The 21474-nt window shown below is 37.8% G+C and overlaps 1 protein-coding gene across 8 annotated transcripts in view; it reads left to right on the top strand.

Moving 5' to 3' along the window:
* Positions 1-21474, top strand: part of TARBP1 (TAR (HIV-1) RNA binding protein 1) — a 90941-nt gene that overhangs the window by 9438 nt on the left and 60029 nt on the right. For 6 of the 8 annotated variants that reach the window (XR_009210900.1, XR_009210901.1, XR_004245173.2 and 3 more), the window contains exons 4-11: positions 2081-2229; positions 4034-4086; positions 5813-5910; positions 9651-9786; positions 10727-10823; positions 12249-12338; positions 19143-19281; positions 21127-21226. Coding sequence is in view for 5 of the 8 variants with exons in the window: in XM_032137586.2 (XP_031993477.1) it covers positions 2081-2229; positions 4034-4086; positions 5813-5910; positions 9651-9786; positions 10727-10823; positions 12249-12338; positions 19143-19281; positions 21127-21226 (862 nt within the window). In the remaining 3 variants the exon portion in view is untranslated. The remainder of the gene's footprint in view (positions 1-2080; positions 2230-4033; positions 4087-5812; positions 5911-9650; positions 9787-10726; positions 10824-12248; positions 12339-19142; positions 19282-21126; positions 21227-21474) is intronic. The other 2 variants (XM_032137587.2, XM_058430921.1) reach the window with 2 other exon arrangements.

Below are 21474 nucleotides of genomic sequence, written 5' to 3'. Positions count from 1 at the left end.
TGTATTTTATAAAATTAAGTTTAGATTAATGAAATAGCTAAATGCAGCCCAATAGTGTTTTGACCTGTGTTCATATGAATGATAAAATGCCACATTATTGTGTTTACACATGAGAATTAACCTAGGTAAATGGTTTTTAGTGCCTACTCTAGATAATTACAATTTAATAGTTTGACCCCTTAGGAATTGAGCTTTATTCAGCTGGTTGTTTTCTGATACACTGGGATTTTTCACAGACCATAAGCATCTATAGTTGCACCTGGGGCTAGAATTTAATTGAATCTTGTTGTGACTTCACTTATGCATTTACCATTAAAACGACGCTCTTATTACCACATTTTGCCCACAGCTCTTGAGAAACCAAATCAAATAGCAGTGACTGATTTTGAAAAATTACCATTGCCAAAGAGTTGAACAAGCATCTTGGTGTAAATTACAAATAATGGATTAATTTATTTATAGAATATCATGAGTTAAAAATGCTGAGTATTTTTCTCTAATAGAATTAAAAGATATTTCAAAAGAGTTAGAAAAATATCTCTAGGATATTTATTCCATGTTTTTGATTTGCTCACTCATATATATATTTACTGAATAAATATTTACTTAGTGTCCAGTACATGCTATTAGGTTGGTGCGAAAGTCATTGTGGTTTTTGTCATTTTTTTAATGGCAAAAACCGCAACGACTTTTGCACCAACCTAGTAATTATTGGGGGTAAAATGGTGAGAGAGATGTGGTATTTTTCACCTGACTTTTGTGTTTTCCATGAAAAAATAGTTTTGATTGTAAGATATATGAGGGGAACAGACAAGGGGCTGATGAAATGGACTAAAGGGTGAGTGGGGTAGTCAGGGAAGGCCTGTCCTACGATGTCATCTAAGCCAAGAGTCCAGGCTGAGGAGGCACCACCTGGGACGCAAGCCCTGAGATGGGGGCAGCTGTAGGAGGCAGAACAGAAGGACCAGCAGGGCTGCAGCAGAGTTGGTGTGTGGAGTGGAGGATGAAGTTGGAGTGGCAGTCAGGGTCAGTTCATGCCTTGTTTGGACTTTATTCTAAGAACAATGAGGAGATGTTGAAGGATTTTAAGCAGAGGCGTGACAATTTCATATTTCTGTGTGAAAAATGGATTGAAGTGGGATAAGAGAAGAATTGGTTGAAACTATTCCAAATCTGAAGTTCCAACCTGCATGCATGGGGTAATATTTAATTTTTGTATACTGTAGCACTTACAGCATTCGTTTACAGTCTTTCTTTTTTTTTTCAAGACAGAGTCTCACTCTGTTGCCCAGGCTGGAGTGCAGTGGCAGGGTCTGGGCTCACTCTAACCTCCGCCCCCCAAGTTCAAGGGTTCAAGCGATTCTCCTGTCTCAGCCCCTCCCCCACCAGTAGCTGGGATTACAGGCATGCACCACCATGCCTGGCTGATTTCTGTGTTTTTAGTAGAGATAGAGTTTTGCCATGTTGGCCAGGCTGGTCTCAAACTCCTGGCCTCATGTGATCCATCTGCCTCGGCCTCCCAAAGTGCTTGGATTACAGGCATGAGCCACCGTGCCTGGCCCATTTACAGTCTTTCAATATTAAGCTGCCTGAATACGGAATACTGAATACCAAAATTATTTTGGTTAACATACTCGGATGTGACGAAAAATAGTCTGGGTGCAGTGGCTCATACCTGTAATCCCAGTGCTTTGGCAGGCCGAGGATGGAGGATCACTTGAACTCAGGAGTTTGACACCAACCTGGGCAACGTTCTGAGACCACGTTTCTAAAAAATTTTAAAAATTGTCTGGGCATGGTTTGCATACCTGTAGTCCTACTAGGAAACTACTCAGGAAGCTGAGGCAGGAGGATCGCTTGAGCCCTGGGGTTTGAGGCTGCAGTGAGCTAGAATTTTGCAACTGCACTGCAGTCTGGGTGACATAGTGAGAACCTGTCTCTCAAAAAACAGGAACAAAAACTTTTTTGTAGTGTCATAATGAAGTTATTGTGTTTGTTTGTACATTATTTATGAGTATGTAGTCTTGATGGTGAAATGAAGACAGAATCAGATGTCAACATTAGATGTTTCTTTCCACAGGATGTTGGCTCTTTCACCCATCCTGGCATATGTGTATTTATAAAAGAATGTTTGAAAGTGAAAACAAAATCCTGACCAAAGAAGGTGTTATCCATTTTTTGGAGCTGTATGAAACAAAGATTCTTCCATTTTCACCAGAATTTTCTGAGGTAATGACACCCTATCCCCTTCCTTCCTCCCATTGTTGAAAGGTGAGAGGTAAAAATACACTAGGATTCTGTATCAGCAAGTAACATTTTGTAGATTTGCATCCAACAAATCATATTTCTCTAAACCCGGCTTTCCTATTTGGAAAAAGCTTATGTTGTTTCTCAACAAGCCAAACGGTAGAACTGCCTGTATTATTACCATTGTGAAAAAGTAGTTGTATGTTATCGATATTCAGAACGGCGTTAAGTCAAAAATCGTAAGCATAAGTCAAGTTTTCACTATATGAAAACTGGTATAGAAGCTATCAGGTGATGCTGTTTTCACTGTTCTGAGCCACTGATGATGGTTATTTGTTTAGTGATGCTACTGCCCCAGTTCTGACTCAATGAATTGCCGTTGTCTACTATATGAAATAGAGATTGCCTTCTAAGCAATATTTATTAGAATCTATACTTCCATTTGTCAGGAACTACGCGAGGCAGACACAGTGGGAGTTATAGCTGTGATTTTAAGTTTTATATTATGGTGCCATGTGAGTCCCATGATGACTTCCTTAGGTAGAGTAATCTACCTCTCATTTAGAGGTGACCGAAGTCAATTTTTTTCTTCTTTTTCTTTTAATAGCTTTTTTTTTTTTTGAGATGGCGTCTCACGCCTGTCACCCAGGCTGGAGTGCAGTGGCATGATCTCGGCTGACTGCAGCCTCCGCTTCCCAGGTTCAAGTGATCCCCCTGCCTCAGCCTCCTGAGTAGCTGGGATTACAGGTGGGCACCACCACACCTGGCTAATTTTTGTATTTTTAGTGGAGATGGGGTTCCACCATCTTGGCTAGGCTAGTCTCAAACTCCTGGCCTCAAGTGAGCCACCTGCCTTGGCCTCCCAAAGTGCTGGGATTACAGGCGTGAACCACTGTGCCTGGCTTCTTCTTCTTCTTCTTTTTTCTTTAAAGAATGATTGAATTTATTTCTCAGATGGTGATAGAATTTTTTTTTTTTTTTTTTTTTTGAGACAGAGTCTCACTCTGTTGCCCAGGCTGGAGTGCAGTGTCGTGATCTTGGCTCACTGCAACCTCTGCCTCCCATATTTAAGGGATTCTTATGCCTCAGCCTGCCAAGTAGCTGGGACTACAGGTGCACACCTCCATGCCTGGCTCAGTTTTGTAATTTTAGTAGAGACAGGGTTTTGCCATGTTGGCCAGGCTGGTCTCAAAATCCTGGCCTCAAGGGATCAGCCCACCTCAGCCTCCCAAAGTGCTGGGATTACAGGTGTGAGCCACTGCACCAGCCTAAGTCAGTTTTTTTCTAATTGTTTTAATATGTGCTATGGTATATTGATATACATCATGTTTCTACATTCTATTATTTCTGCACTTCATGTAAGTTTGCTTTTCTGACCAGTATCTAATAGTAATTTTTGAGTATAATTTTTTCCTCTTTATCCTCTAGGCATAGGGGCTTAAATTTTCTCTTGAGTATCTTTTTGGTTTTCCTGTCATTACCTTTATTTTCTAGCATACGTTTCTTCTTTGGCTTCCTTCCTTCTTTCTTGACCCAACACATGAACTGTCTTCTTAGTATGGCATAAATTTTAATCAGGTGGGAAAATTCTGTACTTACTTTGTTTTTCCTGGAGCTTCCCCTCTGGGACCATCACTAAATTTAGCCTGCAGCGTAAGAGATCAGCTTTGCTTATAGCAGGTCTTCTGTAAGCCTGTGTAGGATATGCAATCAGGGAAGCTGACTTCAAAATTGCGTTTACAACTAAGTTTCAATTTCGTGTCTTTTTTTTTTTTTTTTTTTTTAGTTTATTATTGGACCATTAATGGATGCACTTTCAGAGAGCTCTCTGTATAGCAGGTAAAGAGACGTTGTGTTATGATGTATTTGATACATACATTTCATGTTAGGAGACATGACCAGATTGTTTAATGCATTTGGCACATACAGTATGTTGCTGAATAGACAGTCGAGTTTTTCTTATGATGTGGTCCTTTTTCTATTTGTTATTCTTCTTGCATTCTGATTTGCATCAAGTATTTCTCCTTTGTTTTTTCTTGTTTCCGTTTTCTGCCTTGAGCTCCTCTATTCTTGTGCTCTTGGAAACTATGTCTTCTACAGCACACTTTCTTCTCCCTACTGCTGCTTTCTGCCCTCTTGAAAGTTGTAATGACTTTGACTAACCAAAACTTTAAACTTATTTTCCTTTTTCTTTTAACTTAGTTTTACACTTACAGAAAAGTCTTGAGAATAATCCAAAGACTTCTCATTTCCCTTTCATCCATATTCCCTGAATGTTAAGGTTTTACTATGTTTGCTTGATTGTTGCCTCTCCCTGTGTGTGCATCTTTCTTAGCTTTGTCTGCTGACCAGACTTACTCATTTATATCTGTTTCAGTGCCTGTCTGTCCGTCCGTCCATCCATCCATCCATCCATCCATCTATCCATCCATTCATCCATCCATCCATATTAAGAACCATGAATTCACACCAGGACATCCAGTTTCAGTTCAGTACTGCAGGGTTCATTTTAACCTTTTCCTTTCCGTATCTGACAGTGGCTGCTGTTATTCATCCTGTCTCTACTTATAGGCCACAGTTATGTTTTGAAAAGGTTGACAGTGAGAAGTTTGTCAGGATTGTACCTTAGCCTCATTTTGTTGAGCATCATTTATGACTCTTGAATTCTATCTTTAAAAATTTCCCCTGCTCTTGAAATTGTGTTATCTTTCTAATATTAACCAAATTTATAGTTGTGTCTTGCTGTTCAGTATGCCCTCTAAACAGAACTGCATCCCCCCACCAGCCAATTTCTTGAAACATTTTTAATTAGTCTGTGCCACGTTATATTAATATTTAGTCCTGTTTAATAATATTGAAAGAGCATAGCAGCACTTGATTTGCCAATTATTTTTAGTTTTCAAATAACTCATTACTATTGAATAGTTTTCTGAAGCAATTAGACAGCTGGAGAGCAGTAAAACCAATGAAAAGATCTTGGTGTTTTCTGAGAGTTGACAAACACATTTATTATGAAATGCCTTCAGTTTTCTAGCACTCTAATGTTTTCAATTACCAGATAATGTTCCTGGAAGAAGCATATAGCAGAAAAAATGTGACTTTAGTAGATGTTAACAATTAAATGCTCTTGCAAAAGTAATTTATTACTAATATATGTCTTTGCTATGAATGTTACTTCTTTTGTTTTAGACCTAAAGATTTAAAGTCATTGGATTACATGTTGGGAACAATAAAATATAATTTAAAATGATCATTTCAGGCTCTTATTTTTTATGGTGCTATTTAGCAAGATTCATATATGTGGAAGGGAAAGTGTCACAAAAAGGAAATCCTTAGTAAAGTAGGTTATTAACTCAGGTCCATTTTCCTACAAGGTCCTGATGTTTCTGTAATCAGAAAGGTTCTCAGAATTTTACTGAAAAATGAAATGCGGGTTCAGAAAAATAAGACTGTCTGATTGTTTTATTGTTGAAAGACTTTTGGGCCATGGTCCATTTAGGCTAGTTTCAGTGTAATCACTTGTAAATAAATGTTAAGTATTTGTTTTCCCCCTCTCTATTTGTAGGTCCCCAGGCCAGCTGATAGGAAGCTGTTCTCCATTGGGACTGAAATTACAGAAGTTTTTAGTCACTTATATTTCTCTTCTTCCAGAAGAAATAAAGGGTATGTGTCAGTAAAGGGTTTTTTTTTAAAATGCTTTAGCTTACAGTTTCTTTTTTTTTAGCAAATTGGTTATAAGCACCATCAACTATTATAATAAATATTTTCAAAATGGTCTCCTTTTCCAAGGTATGCATATTTTCTCAGAATTATACAGTGTCTTTTCTGAGTACACACTTTAGTCATTGTGTATGACATATTACCAGTATTGGCATGAGTAGCATGGAGGTAATTTTAGAAGGTGTGCTGCAATTTAGCCATCGTTTCTAATTGTCTACTATTCAGTTTCAAGAATTAGTAAAATATATTCAAGAAATAGGGAACCTGGTTTTAGGAAAAAGTTGTAAACAGAATACTCATTGTGGCAAGTTGTCCCTTTATAGATATTAACTTAGATAAGGAAGAAAAAATAATCCAGGTGCAGTGGCTCCCGTCTGGAATCCCAGCACTTTGGGAGGCCGAGGCAGACAGATCACCTGAGGTCAGGAGTTCGAGACCAACCTGGCCAACACAGCGAAACTCTGTCTCCACTAAAAATACAAAAATTATCCGGGCATGATGGTGTGTACCTGTAGTCCCAGCTACTTGGGAAGCTGAGGCAGGAGAATCACTTGAACCCAGGAGGCGGTGGTTGCAGTGAGCCGAGATTGTGCCACTGTACTCTAGCCTGGGTGACAGAGCAAGAGTGTCTCAAAAAAAACAAAACAAAACACTTGTTTTATGTAAGTCCTAGAACCATCCCCCATCTTCAGGTTAGAGATGTTCATTCTAATGAGGTAGGTTGGAAAGCACAGCACAAAAGCACTGTGATTTTTGTTTGCTGAGCAGCAGCAGGACCTACTCTGCTTTGTGAGTCCTTGTGTTACTCCCACCTTTGTGATTTATAAAGTGAGCTTAGGTATGAAATACGTATTTTTTTCTTTTGTATTTAATCTGGCAAATAGGATGACAAGATGGCCAATGGTAATGTCTATTCAAACGTCAGAAAAAAAGGGAAAATATGGTCTGTATATCATGACTTTAAGTTTATAGAAAATTGATTGTTTTGATTACTTTTTCTTTAAAAAAATGAGTTAATGGGGAAGGTGGGGAAGATAACTATTAGAGTCATTCTTTTTTTTTTTTTTTTTTGAGATGGAGTCTTGCTGTGTCGTTAGGCTGTAGTGCAGTGGCGCGATCTCAGCTCACTGCAACCTCCGCCTCCCAGGTTCAAGTGATTCTCCTGCCTCAGCCTCCCAAGTAGCTGGGACTACAGGCGTGCACCACCACGCCCAGCTAATTTTTGTATTCTTAGTAGAGACAGGGTTTCACCATGTTGGCCAGTATGGTCTCGATCTTTTGACTTGTGATCTGCCCACCTCGGCCTCCCAAAATGCTGGGATTACAGGCGTGAGCCACCACACACAGCCTAGAGTCATTCTTTAGTTGGGTAGATTTCAGGAGTTTAATTAGGCATCTGGGCTGCAGCCATATGGGGATGAATTTGTCAGCCACATTGCTGCCTCGCATGTCAGTAGCACACGTGAGTGAAGTGACGTCGGTCAGGGCTTCCTAGAATTTGAGAGCCAGGTGTTTGTGATCCAGGACCAGGCATATCACAGATGCTTGGTAAATATGTTGAATTAATGTGAAATAGAAACTTGGCCATTGCCATCTTCCTAGTGTCATCAGTGAAGTGTCAGGCAAAAGATGAGATTTACTGAATTTAGTTAGTGCAAATGGAAGAAAGAAAAATTGAGGCCAGGAGTTCAAAAAGAGCAATTAAAACGTTCATTCACAGTTATTTAGTCATTTTTCAGTCACCAGTTTCCAGTGAATATCTTCTGTGTATTCTGAATGTCTTTTGTGCTAGGTATTTCAAAAGATACAAAATACGCATAATATCCTTTTAGGAGCTTCTGAGGGTTTCTTAAAAGTCATTCTACAACTATGTGAGGAAACAGACATTTTTACTAACTGCATGAGCTGAGGGTCCTTAACAAATCACACATTAGCAGAGAGGACAGAATGAAGCACTATCCCTTTGTATCTCAAAATAGAAATATAAATGATCATAATTAAATCCAAGGTAGTCAAGAAACAGTCTATGAGAAAGATGTTACTGTTTGCAGATACTAGAGGCCACTAACCATCAATACTTCTATCCTGTTTTTCCTTCACATCTCAAATAGAAGAATGGCTTCTAATCATAAACAATTTTATCTTTTACCGGCTGGTCGTGGTGGCTGACGCCTGTAATAGCAGCACTTTGGGAGGCTGAGGTGGGCAGATCACCTGAGGTCGGGAGTTTGAGACCAGCCGGCCAACATGGCCAAACCCCGTCTCTACTAAAAATACAAAAATTAGCCGGGCGTGGTGCCACATGCCTGTAATCCCAGCTACTCAGGAGGCTGAGGCAGGAGAATTGCTTGAACCCAGGAGGCGGAGGTTGTAGCAGTAAGCCAAGATCAAGCCATTGCACTTCAGCCTGGGCAACAGATTGAGACTCTGTCTCAAAAAAAAAAAAAAAAGAAAAAAAAATTACCTTTTAAAAAAATACAGCTTCATGGGTATCAGAATCCCTGTAGTATAGTAGAATACTTATCTTACTAAAATAGGAATGAAATTAAATTTAAAGCTTTTTTTTTTTTTACAACAGCTTTATTGAGATAGAATTCACCCTTTTAAAACCATTTGATTTAGTGGTGTTTAGGGTATTCACAAAGTTATACAGCTGTTACCACTGTCTAATTCCTGAATATTTTGATCACCCTCAAAAAGAAACCCCAGGCATGTTAATAGTCGCTTCTCATTCTCTTCTACCCGTAGCTCCTGGCAACCACTGATCCTCTTTGTCTCTATAGATTTGCATATTCTCAACATTTCATGTCAGTGGAATCATACAACACGTGGCTTTTTGTGTCTGGCTTCTTTCACTAGCATAGTGTTTTCAAGGTTTATCCATGTTGTGGCATGTATCAGCATTTCATTCCTTTTTGTGGCTGAATAGTATTTCACTGTATAGATATTTCACATTTTCATTCATTGGTAGACATTTGGATTGTTTTCACTTTTGACTATTTGAGTAATGCTGTTATGAATGTTCGTGTACAAGTTTCTGTATGAACACATTTTCAATTCTCTTGGATAGATACCTAGAAGTAGAATTGCCAGATCATGTGGTCCGTCTGTTTAAGTTTTGGAGGCACTGCCGTACTGTTTTCCACAGTGGCTGCACCGTTTTACATTCCCACCAGCATTGTGTGAGAGTTCTGGGTTCTCCATATCCTCCCCAACTCTGAGTATTGTCTGTCTTTTTTTTTTTTTTTTTTTTTGAGAAGGAGTCTTGCTCAGTCGCCCAGGCTGGAATGCAGTGGTGCGATCTCGGCTCACTGCAACCTCCGCCTCCCGGGTTCACGCAATTCTCCTGCCTCAGCCTGCCAAGTAGCTGAGACTACAGGCGCAAGCCACCACGCCCAGCTAATTTTTGTATTTTTAGTAGAGACAGGGTTTCACCATGTCGGCCAGGATGGTCTCGATCTCTTGACCTCGTGATCCGCCTGCCTCGCACTCCCAAAGTGCTGGGATAATAGGCGTGAGCCACTGCGCCCAGCCTGTCTGTCTTTTAGATCATAGCCATCCTAGTTTGTGGGAAGTGGAGCCTCACTGTGGTTTTGACTTGTATTTCCCTAATACCTAATGGTGTTGAGCTTCTTTTCATGTGCTTATTGGCAACAATGATAATTTAAAACTTTTTCTTTCAGGTAGCTTCCTATTGAAGTTTATTCGGAAGATGACAAGTAGGCATTGGTGTGCTGTTCCCATTTTGTTTCTATCTAAGGCTTTGGCAAATGTCCCAAGATATAAAGCCCTGGGTATAGATGGGCTTCTTGCTCTCAGGTAATTTACTCTGTATATGTACTTGTGTGGTTATTTGCCATGACTTTCCATCAATATATATATTTTCTCCTCTGCTTTAATCTACAGTAAATGGATATAGTTAATATTGGCATTGGGATGTTTGAGCTCTTAATTTTACATAAGAAAAAAATTTTAAAAATGTATTATTCATATAGTTGAACTTATTTTGTTTTACAAATTACTAGTTTAAATGTGTACTGAAGTATATGCTGTTGAATTTTGACCTCTTCAAATAAGGCCAGTAAGTTTTTTTTTTTTTTAATTACTTTCGTAAGTAGAAAACCAAAGATAAAATATCGAACAATAATATTTAATAAAAAGTATTTCAAAAATGTTGGTAAAAAGGAATTTGAGGAGATGAAAAAAATATTTCAGTAAATATAAACTTCTTTAAAAGCATCTTCATTTATAGTTTTTTTTTTTTTTTTTTTTTTTGAGCTGGAGTCTCGCTCTGTCACCCAGGCTGGAGTGCAGTGGTGCGATCTTGGCTCACTGCAACCTCTGCCTTCTGGATTGAAGTGATTCTCGTGTCTTAGCCTCCTAAGTAGCTGGGATTACAGATGCGCGCCATTACTCCCGACTAATTTTTGTATTTTTAGTAGAGACGGGATTTCACCGTGTTGGCCAGGCTGGTCTCAAACTCCTGACCTCAGGTGACCTGCCCGCCTCAACCTCTCAAAGTGCTGGGATTACAGGCGTGAGCCACTGCACCGGCCTATAGTCTTATTTTTAAAAGAGACTTGTTTCATAGTAAAATTGAGCTCTAATAGAGGCCATAATGGGAAATAACAGCTTTGAAATTCTGCAGACTTTCTGCATTAGAAAGTGTAGTTGTTATAAATCAACTTGTTGATAATCACAAATTATCAGAATTGTCTTTGGGAATACAGAACTGCATGTTTTTGTATTTCGATGTCAGGGATGTTATTCATTGCACTATGATCACACATCAGATTCTCCTGAGAGGGGCAGCCCAATGCTACCTTCTTCACACGGCTATGAATTTGCTAGATGTGGTAAGTTTCTCTTTTGTTACTTCCATTTACAAGTCTTAGTGAGTGGGTGTACAGAAATGAGTCAACATAGCAGACCTGTGATACTACCATTAGAAAGGCCTGCTTGTAAGGTTGGTCCTTGGCTGGCACTGGGACCTTGGATTTTGGGAGGATTTGCACTATCCTAACTGCTAAGAGTGGCTTATTGTATCTAAAGTGTTTGTTCAATGTGGTTTATGCTGAAAACCTGCTTTCTTTTTGGGAGTCTGGAATTTCAGTATGTATGAGGCAAAAGGTGCTTGTATGACCACGTCCCAGGAAAAGCCCGAGGCACTGAGTCTGTATCGAGCTTCCCTGGTAGACAGACTTTCACTGTGTTGTCACAGCTTGTTGCTGGGGGAGCTAAGCGTGTCCTGGGTGGCCCACTGGGAGAGGACTCTTGGAGCTTATGCCTCGTTCCCTCTGTATATTTCCCCTCATATTCTCCTGTATCGACATTCAAGGAGTATATATGGTGTGTATTCTGTGCTTTTTACAAAGCCTTAATAAATATTGCTTACTACAGGGGTCAGCAAACTCTTTCTGTGCAGTGCCAGGTAGCAAACATTTTTTAAGCTTTGCAGCTGGCTTTATGATCTGTGTTGCAACTTCTGAACTAAATAAACAGGCATTGGCTATGTTCCAACAAAACTATTTACAAAACAGGCCGTGAGTAGTTTTTGCCAATGCCTGGCCTAGATAGAGCAAGTTATCTTAATTCAAGATGCACAACCTTAAGGGAATGAAAGACCTAGGTGGTTTTCTTAGTCAGAGGGTCATTTTTATGGCATTGAAAATAATCACTTTTTTTTGTTTTTGAGACGGAGTTTTGCTCTTGTCTCCCAGACTAGAGTACAGTGGTGTATTCTCGGCTCACTGCAACCTCCGCCTGCCAGGTTCAAGTGATTCTCCTGCCTCAGCCTCCCAAGTAGCTGGGATTATAGGCACCTGCCACCACACCCGGCTAATTTTTGTATTTTTAAGAGAGACGGGGTTTTGCCATGTTGGCCAGGCTGGTCTCAAACTCCTGACCTCAGGTGATCCACCCGCCTCGGGCTCCCAATGTGCTGGGATTACAGGCGTGAGCCACCGTGCCTGTCCTCACATTTTGATTGAAAGTAATTTCTTCTTACAGAATGGTGTTTTTTTTTTTTTTTAAGATTGTGACCATCTTTAAGATAGTAACCTCAATTTTAAGTTAACATGGCATCTTTATGTTAAAAGTTGAATAATATTTTCTTTTTATTTGCTTTCTTTTGATTTAGCTAATGGTATTTGCTTTCTTTTGATTTAGCTAATGATAACCTACTTTAAATAGTAGAATTGGTTGCCTCCACAGTGGTTTTAGTTTATTCAATTAAACATTTTAACATGAGTAATTTTTAAAACCTTTCCTGCCCTGTCCAGGAAAAAGTGTCACTTTCTGATGTCTCAACTTTTCTCATGTCTCTGAGACAAGAGGAATCCTTAGGACGAGGAACGTCATTGTGGACAGCGGTGAGATTGAAGATAATTTAATAAAGTCTTTGAAAATTATAAAAAATGGTTTTCTTAATGAATTTCTTAGTAGCCATTTATATAAAATATAATGATTGCTTTGTTATCTGTCAACAGAGACTTTGAAATATTGTGTATTTGCTTTGAGTGGAATTAACTAATTCTGCTAAGATGCTTATGGAGAGGTGGGAGAGAGGAAAATGTTTGCAGTAGAGATAGACCTATTTAGAAGAAAAGATATTGCTAGTGGGCAGATCTCAACTCTGGATGAGATGCATTAGGAATAATGACGATGTTAGACTCAAACACAGTAAGTGACACAAACTCCTCTTTCTCTTTTTTCTGTCATTGAATGGCCCCTTCCTCCACCCAGTTGTCCAGTCCTTATGTTTTGGTAATTCTGAGTTTGTCTTGACTTTTTGCATCCAATTCATCATGAAATCCTCCTGTCTCATAAATATCTTTCCTCTTCTCCATGCCCCGCTGTGGCTCTAGCTCAGACCCTCCTCATGTGAAGCTTCTTTCCTTGTGATGATGTCTTGTTGATGTCGTGTCCCTGGCCTCCAGGCCTCTTACTATGCCACCCTTTTCCTCAGGACTCTTCAGGGCCAGCCTCCTCCCTCTTTTTGTAAACCACGGGGTTTAGTTTATACAACTGACTTCAGTGCGTATTTGTTATTTATGTGGTTGAGTTCTGATCTTTATCCCCTCTGGGTTATATAGTTTTTGAGAAATGAAGAAGGGGCAAATTGTGGCCTTTAAAAAATAGAATTTTGTTTTATTTTCTTGATCACAATGCATCTAATTATGTGGAATTTGAAAAATGTAGAACCATATAAAGAAAATAAAAATCATTTGTAATGCCTACCATCAAACTAAATTCATATTTTTTGGTTTAGTTTTTAATTCTTTTTCCCCATGAATATACGTATTCTCTTACTTGCTTTCTCATTATAGATAAGTATATGTGTATTTAAAATAATACATACGATCTTTCTAAATATAGATTAAACTGTTTTAAATTTTATTTTTTTGTATTCACATATATATGAGCATTTTAGCATGTTGCTAAGTAATTTTTCAAGATGTAAAAATTCAGTTGATTATATCTTTTAAAATTTATTGAATTAGTTCCTTTTCTTGGACTTTGTTTCAAAGTTTTTGCTTTTATAAATAACATTGGGCTGGGCGCAGTGACACTTTGGGAGGCTGAGGAGGGCAGATCACTTGAGGCCAGGAGTTCGAGACCAGCCTGGCCAGCATGGCGAAACCCCATCTCTACTAAAAGTACAAAAATTATCCGGGCATGGTGGTGTGTGCCTGTAGTCCCAGCTACTTGGGAGGCTGAGACAGGAGAATTGCTTGAATCTGGGAGACGGAGGTTGCAGTGAGCTGAGATTGGGCCACTGCACTCCAGTGTGCACGACAGAGTGAGACCCTGTTGCAGAAAGTAAATAACATTGGGAGAAACTTACTCCTATATGTTTTTATTTATACCTGTTTTTTAGGATAAATTCAGAAAATTGAATTTGCTGTATTTCAATAATTTTAAGCTTCTTGATACAGATTGAGAGAGGTTTCAAAGTATGACAGTGGACATCCACTTTATCTACAGTGATACAATACCAAATGTATCAGCATGTTAAATTCTTCGCCACTTTGGTAGATGAAACACAGCATTTGGTGACTTTATCTGCATTACCCTGATCACTGTTTTTTAAAACATTTTTTCATGTCTTTGTAGTATTTCTTTTGTGAATTGTCGATTATTGTCCTTTCCCCATTTTGTTTTGGGATTTTAGTGTTTTTTTTTTTTCTTTTTTACTTGATTTGTAAGTGCTCTTTTTACATTAAGGGTATTGACAAGTTGTTATACCTATTGCAAAAAAATTTTTTTTAGTTCCTTTTTAAAAAATTTAGCTTTGCTTGCTGAATGGGTAATGAATTTATGCGATCTGAAGATTAAAACTATTGGTCAGAAGTGTCTTATTTCTGTTTTGCTCTTCTATCTTGCCTGGATCGTTATCCTACCCCACCCCATGCCCAAACAAAGGTGTTTTTGATATAGACTCTGCTTACTACCTTGCAAGTTTTCATTAAAATATATATTCATAGTGATTTCTTTATCTCAGTAGGCAAAGACCCTTCTTAGTCTTTTTTTGTAAAGTAAAGCTTGCGTAGTGTTTTGTAAAGTAAAGCTTGCATAGTATTCCATCTGGTGGTTGTACCATCATTTATTCAACTTCCCCCATTGCTGAACTGTTGAGTTGTCCAGCCTTGTGGCTTTTACAGACAATGCCACAATAAATGAATAGTCTGCAGGTACATCTGCAGAATGGAGTCCTAGAATTGGGATTGCTGGTTAGAGGTTGGGTGCCTGTGTAATCTTTCTGGGGATTGCCCAGTTTCCCTCCATAGTTTCCTATGGCTGCTGTAATAAATTACCACCAGCTTGGTGGCTTAAAATAACATACATTTATTCCCTTATGGTTCTGGAGGCCAGAAGTCTGGAATCCGTTTCACTCGTCTGCAATTAAGATTCTGGCTGGCCCGTGCTTCCTTGTAGGGGCGAGTCCGCTTCCTCAAATTCTGGAGCTGTATTGCTTGCATTTCTCGGCTCATGGTCCTTTCTCCATCTTCAAAACCAGCAGCCTGGCATCTCGAGATCTCTGCTTCGTCTTCATATCACATTCTTCTCTTCTGTTTCTGTGGCCAAATCTGCCTCTGCCTTCCTTTTATGAGGACACTTAGGATTACATTGGGCCCCCTCAAATAATCCAGCATAATGTCCCCATCTGAGAATACTTAATCTGCAAAGCTCCTTTTGCTGCATAAGGTAACACTCACAGGTTCCGGGATTAGGACCTCGGTATCTTTGGGGCCTACCATAGGGTTGCGGGAGTTTCACAGGGTATGGTAGTGCCTGTTGTGAAGCAGGATTTTTTACTAGTCTGAAGGATGGGAAAGGGCATTTCAGTGTAATTTTATCATTCTCTTACAATTTGTAAGTTCGGGCATCTTTTCAGTTTCATTTTGATTTTTGATTTTGTTTAGTTTTTTCCTGGTAGCTTTTTACTTATGAAAATTTTAAAAATTCTTAGAAGAGTATAATGAACTCTCATGTACCCATCACCCATCATCTACCATTGCTGCTCATGGCCGGTCTTCTTTGACCTGGACCCCCTACTCTCCCTTCCTCTCCCAATTATTTTGAATCAAATCCTATCAAATCTTATTTTTCATCTATAAATTTTTGAATATGTACTGCTAAAAGATAAGGAGTTTAAAGGGCTTAAAAAATAAGCCTTTATCACACCTAAAAAAACTAACAGTGTTTTAAAAATTTATTTTCTTTCTGTTTGGTCAGATGTCCAATTTTGTTTGTTCAGGTATTCGAATAAGGCCTATTCACTGCAGCTAGTAGGCATAGCTTTAAAATTGTGGACTCTAATCTAGCTGGAATTTATTTTGTTGTATGAGTTGTGAGGTTTAAAAGAGAAAATTCATGTAAAAAAGCTTTAGGCTACTGTTAGCCCATATTTAATGTAAATATCTAGTATTACTAATGTCTTTTCGCCCTGGTTTAAGGAGTGAGGCATTTGCCTGTTGTATTGTTTATTTGTTTTTAAGGAGCCAGCTCTTAGATTTCTTTATCTGTTCCCCTTGATTTTTCGGTTCTGTAATGCATCAATGTCTGTTTCATCTTTGACTCTCCTTTCGTTTGTTTTGACTGCCTCCTAATGTCTTGGAGTCATTTGTTGAGAACTATGTATTGCATATCTCCCACAGGCCAGCCACTGTGCTGAGTGTTGGGAATACAGTGGTCAGTGAGAGAAACATGTTGACTACCCTCAGGAAGCTCATAGTTGGTGGTTTATAGTTGAATCCAGATTTCAATTCTTTTTTTGTTTGAAAGCACTTACATATATGTATGTATATATTTTAGTGTAGCTTTGACTGTATCCTATAACTTTTGTTACATAGTGTTCTCATTATTATCTAATTATCTAGTTATTATGTTAAGTCATGTAAAATCATTGATATGCAGTCATTTTAAACCTATAGAAATGGCATTTTCATGTAGCTCACCCTAAATAGTTTTTTAATTAATAGATTTTATTTTTTGAAACAGTGTTTGGTTTCCAGAAAAATTAAACAGAAAGTACAGAGAGTTCCGGCCAGGCATGGTGGCTCATACCTGTAATCCCAGCACTTTGGGAGGCCCAGGCAGGCAGATCGCTTGAGTTCAGGAGCTCGAGACCAGCCTTGGTAACATAGTGAGACCCTGTCTCAGTGTATTTTAAAAATAAAGTAATGATGTAAAAAAAAAAAAAAATCACACAAAAAAGGTACAGAGAGTTTCCACATACTCCCACACCACTCTTCCCATCCCTACACACAGTTTCCCCTATTGTTAATATTTTGTATTAGTGTGGTTCATTTGTTACAATTGATGACCCCCATATTGATTACTATTATTAACTAAAGGTCATAGTTTACATTAGGGTTCACTCTTCACATCGTATATTCCATGGGCTTTGACAGATGTGTCATACAGAATAGTCTCACTGCCCCCAAAAATTTTATGTGCTCTGCCTGTTCATCCCTCCTTTCCCCCAAACCTTGGCAGCTGATCTTTTTACTCTCTCTAGTTTTGTCTTTTTCATAATGCCACATAGTTGGAATCATACAGGACCCAGCCTTTTCAGATTGGCTCTTCCACTTAGTAATATGCACTTAAGGTTCCTTCCTGTGTTTTCATGGTTTGATAGCTCATTTTTTTTTTTAGTGCTTACTAAGACTTCATTATCTGGATGTACCATAGTTTATTTATCCATTCACCTACTGAAGGACACCTTGGTTGCTTCCAGGTTTTGGCAGTTGTAAGACTACTATAAACATCTTTGTGCAGGTTTTTGTGTGGACATAACTTTTCAACTCATTTGGGTAAATACCAAGGAGCACAGTTGCCAGATTGAGTGGTAAGATTATGTTTAGTTTTATGAGAAATTGCTAAGCTGTCTTTTGAACCATACTATTTTGCATTCCCACCAGCAAAGAATGAGAGTTCTTACTGCCCCACATTCTCTTCAGCATTTGGTTTGTCAGCGTTCTGGATTTTAGCCACTCCAGTAGCTATATAGTGGTGTCTTATTGTTTTAATTCCAAATTCCCTGAAAATAGATGATGCTGAGCATTTTGTATATGCTATTCACCATCTGTATGTCTTCTTTGGTGAGGTATCCATTTCTTTTGCACATTTTTAAATTAAGTTGTGTGTTTTCTTACGCTGAGGTTTTAAAAGTTCTTTGAATACTTTGGATACCAGTCCTTTATCAGATATGTGTTTTGCAAATATTTTCTCCCAGTCTGTGGCTTGTCCTCTCATTCTCTTTATGTGTCCCAGTAGATTTTTGAGACTTGTATTTTAATGGGGAATCAAGGGAGCCTGCCTACCCAGAGACTGCCATTTAGATGTCATTTTAAACCATAAGTCTGACATGAAAACTCTTTGAAGGGAAAATATTCCGAATTTTGTGACAGATTTGATAGAGGGAAAGGAAAAAATCAAATATGAATTAGAGTTTAGTTGTCAAAAATAATTTTGGTACAGCAGAATCATGCCTGTGGAAATACAAGATTTGAAAAGCCTCACATATTTTGTAGCAATAATTAGGCAACGTAGTCTGGCCAGTTTTAGAGGAATACAAAGAAAAGTGTGTACTGTTAAAAGACAAATACCGGCTGACCTCACTGTTAAACAGATAATATCTTAAGATTATCCTACTTGATAAAGACCTACACAGAACAACCTCCTTTAGCGTCATTGACTTGCTCACTCATTGTACCTGTGTGGTGTCTTTTAGTCCTGACCACTTCATTCATCCAGTCATTCATCAGTTTTGTCTTTGGTCAGGTGATGTATTCTTCCTTTGCCTCCTTATAGTAAACTTTGGGTAACCCTAATGGACACAAAAAATAATTTTTCAAAAATGCTTACTTTTTAGAAAGACTCATTTCATAATTTTCTTCATATTTAAACTCAGTTATTGAATTTGCTTATTAAGACAGATATTATAAAAAGGAAATTGAGAGCATGTTTAGATTTTAAAACAAAAGTTTCACCATTATTACACGTGACCAAAGATGACTTGTGAAATTATGTGACTTTTATTTGCAAACCTTCTAAGAGATGTAATGGAGAAGGCCTCGGACAGTGTTTCTCTTTTAAATTAATATACGGTATTTTAATATGCACGTATGATGGAAAATAAACTTGTGAGGAGGGTAGGAACTTGGATTATAACTTAAATTTCAAATTCTACATTCTCTCAAAGATAAAACTTCTTGTTTTAGTATGTGAAGCTGGAAGAAGTTTTAGTTGAAGGTTATAATTTATTTTATGTAATGCGTTATTTTTTATAGCGATCTTTACCTCATTAAAATGTATATTTTATATAAGGTATGTTAGAAATTTTTGCCTGTTAATGAAGTTTATGCATTCTTTGAAGGAGATTAGAAAACACACACACACACACACACACACACATATATATGTGTATATATATATATATATCTCATATATTTATCACATACATATACACATACATACATATATATACACATAGTTTTTTTGTTTTTACTGTCTGTGGAACTCAAGTATGATAGTAAATGGTTTATTACTTTGTATTCAATTATTTAAATTTGATTTATCGTGAAAGAAAGAAACGTGGCTTAAGGAGATTAGAAACCCTTTGTTTGGTTAGGTTTTTAAAATAAAGTAATAACTGTTTTCTTTTCCAGCTGTGTGACTGGCTACGTGTTAATGAAAGCTATTTTAAGCCATCCCCTACGTGTAGCTACACTGGACTTCACAAGACATCTTTAAATGCTTATGTGAAGAGCCTTGTTCAAGAGTATGTTAAGTCATCTGCTTGGGAAAGTAAGTCTGCAATCATTTTTATGGATTGATAAAACCAAAATATTTTCAAAGAACTTTTAACTAGTTTTTCAGACTGAGAGTTAGGCTTTATGAAATATATGATGATTTACTGATGCCAAACTTGCATTTCATTAAAATAATGTGGAAAAAAAAGTAAAGATACTGTCTCCTAACTTGTATTAATACTTTATCTGTTCTGAGACTTGAGATTTTAAATTATTTTATGTTTAAGGAAACTGATAAGTTGCCAGAGTTAAGAAGTGGACACAAAGTTATTTATTTATTCTACAATTACTGGGTCCTTGTGAACTAGATACTGCAGATAGGGTTTTGGAGCCTCTGTAGTGGAAATATGTGCATTGGAAATACGTGTTTATCTTTTTCGTTTTTAAAGCACGTTTAGTATGAACTGATTATGAAAAACAATTTTAAACAAAAGCTGTGTTTAAAAGGATAGTTTTGTTAGTTTCTTTTTCAGCAGATACTTTGCAACATCAATTTTACAAAGATCCTTTCTTTGAGGAAATGTATAAGACAACATTAGCGAGGCACTCTTAACAGATTCATTAATTAGGATTCTTTTTACATTCCTGATGCTTCCTTTTCATTAAAGTCATTGGTGATAATTTAGGAAAATCGCATCTTCGAATTTAACATGTATTAAATTTCCTAGCTTTGTCTCACACAAAGTCATTTTCATCTCCTGATTCCTTTAATCTGACCATGGAATAGGTCTTAAATGATCAGATAATTATCCTTCCAAAATGCATGAGTTTATTCTTCTTGGAACATTTCTCTTTTGTGTTTTTAGTCTTTTTTGGTCTGTCTGTGTCTGGTAAATGTCCTATGCTGTTACATTGGAAGATTATTTGAAGTAAATATGTTAGTCTCTATTAAAGCAGACATAAAGTGGGGGGTCAGATAGAGTCTGAGAGACCATGGCCTTTGTGTCTTCATTCATTTAATCTCATTTCTGGTCACATTTTAGGGAACACTCATCTTAGCTGAAATACTAGAATTGCCTCTTACGGAGTTACCTTGCATCTACTCTTGCTTCGTCTACAATATCTTTTCCACATGGTACCTAGATAAATCTTTTCAAAATATAAATTTTCATCTTAGACATTTTTCCTCCACTTCTTTGTATATATTCCCTTTAACCTTCAGTGGCTTCCTATTGCCTTTAGGGCAGAGACAAAGGTCCTCTGCATGGCCTGCAAGGTTTCCTGGTCTCTCCCCTGCCTGTTTATGCCACTTCAGTTTCTGCTACTCCCTGTCACTTAGTGCACACATGAGCATCGTTTTATTTTCTGGAATATGGCATGCCTTCTTCTGCCAGAAGACCTTTGATGTGCTCTTCCTTTTGTCTAGAAAGTTCTTGTGTCCCTTCATCTTTCCTCTTGAGTCGTCACACTCAGCCCAATTGTCATTTCTTCAGGGAAACTTACTCTTACTCTCTGGATGAGGGCACGTCTTCCTAGTGTAGACTTCACTAGCACCATGTCCTTCTCCTTCATAGCCCTCACTATAATTGCAATTTTCTATGTATTCTTTGATCAATGCTTTTCTCTTGTACTCTAAATTCCATGAGCACAGGAAACACTGTGTCTGCAGCACCCAGGTAATTGCATGGCATGTAGCAGGCACACAAATTTCTCTTTTGTTCATGTTGAAATAGATATGTATAACAATGAGCCATGCTCTAGGGTGTTCTACTGTAGTTCATCTCAGTTGTATTTCTCTCATAATTTAATAAGGCATAATCATTTAGTGGGTTTTTTTTGAAGCATCATCCTTGAAGGATTTTGTTAATGCTTTGCAAACCTTAACTATTGTTTATTTAAGCAGGAGAAAACTGCTTTATGCCTGATTGGTTTGAAGCCAAGCTTGTTTCTCTGATGGTCTTGCTGGCTGTGGATGTGGAAGGAATGAAGACTCAATATAGGTAATTGTTCCTATAATTGAAAAAAACCTATTTAAAAAAATCCTGATCAGAATTATGATGTGTATTCAGATTTTTGAATGATTGAAGTGAGTTCATCACAAGGTATCAAGGGAGGGTACTAGAACATTAACAGTATACTGAAGAAATGTTTAAAGTTAATAACAAATAGGAATAAGGGCATATTGGTGCTTTTAAATTGGTAAATTAAATGTTAAACTTAACAATTTAATGTTAATTAGATGGCCAGG

This window comes from Hylobates moloch, unplaced genomic scaffold, assembly GCF_009828535.3.
Source record: "Hylobates moloch isolate HMO894 unplaced genomic scaffold, HMol_V3 SCAFFOLD_18, whole genome shotgun sequence".
In the NCBI taxonomy this organism is placed as follows: Eukaryota; Metazoa; Chordata; class Mammalia; order Primates; family Hylobatidae; genus Hylobates; species Hylobates moloch.
Note: the sequence above shows the minus strand (reverse complement) of the source record. Positions and strands in the feature narration are given on the sequence as shown.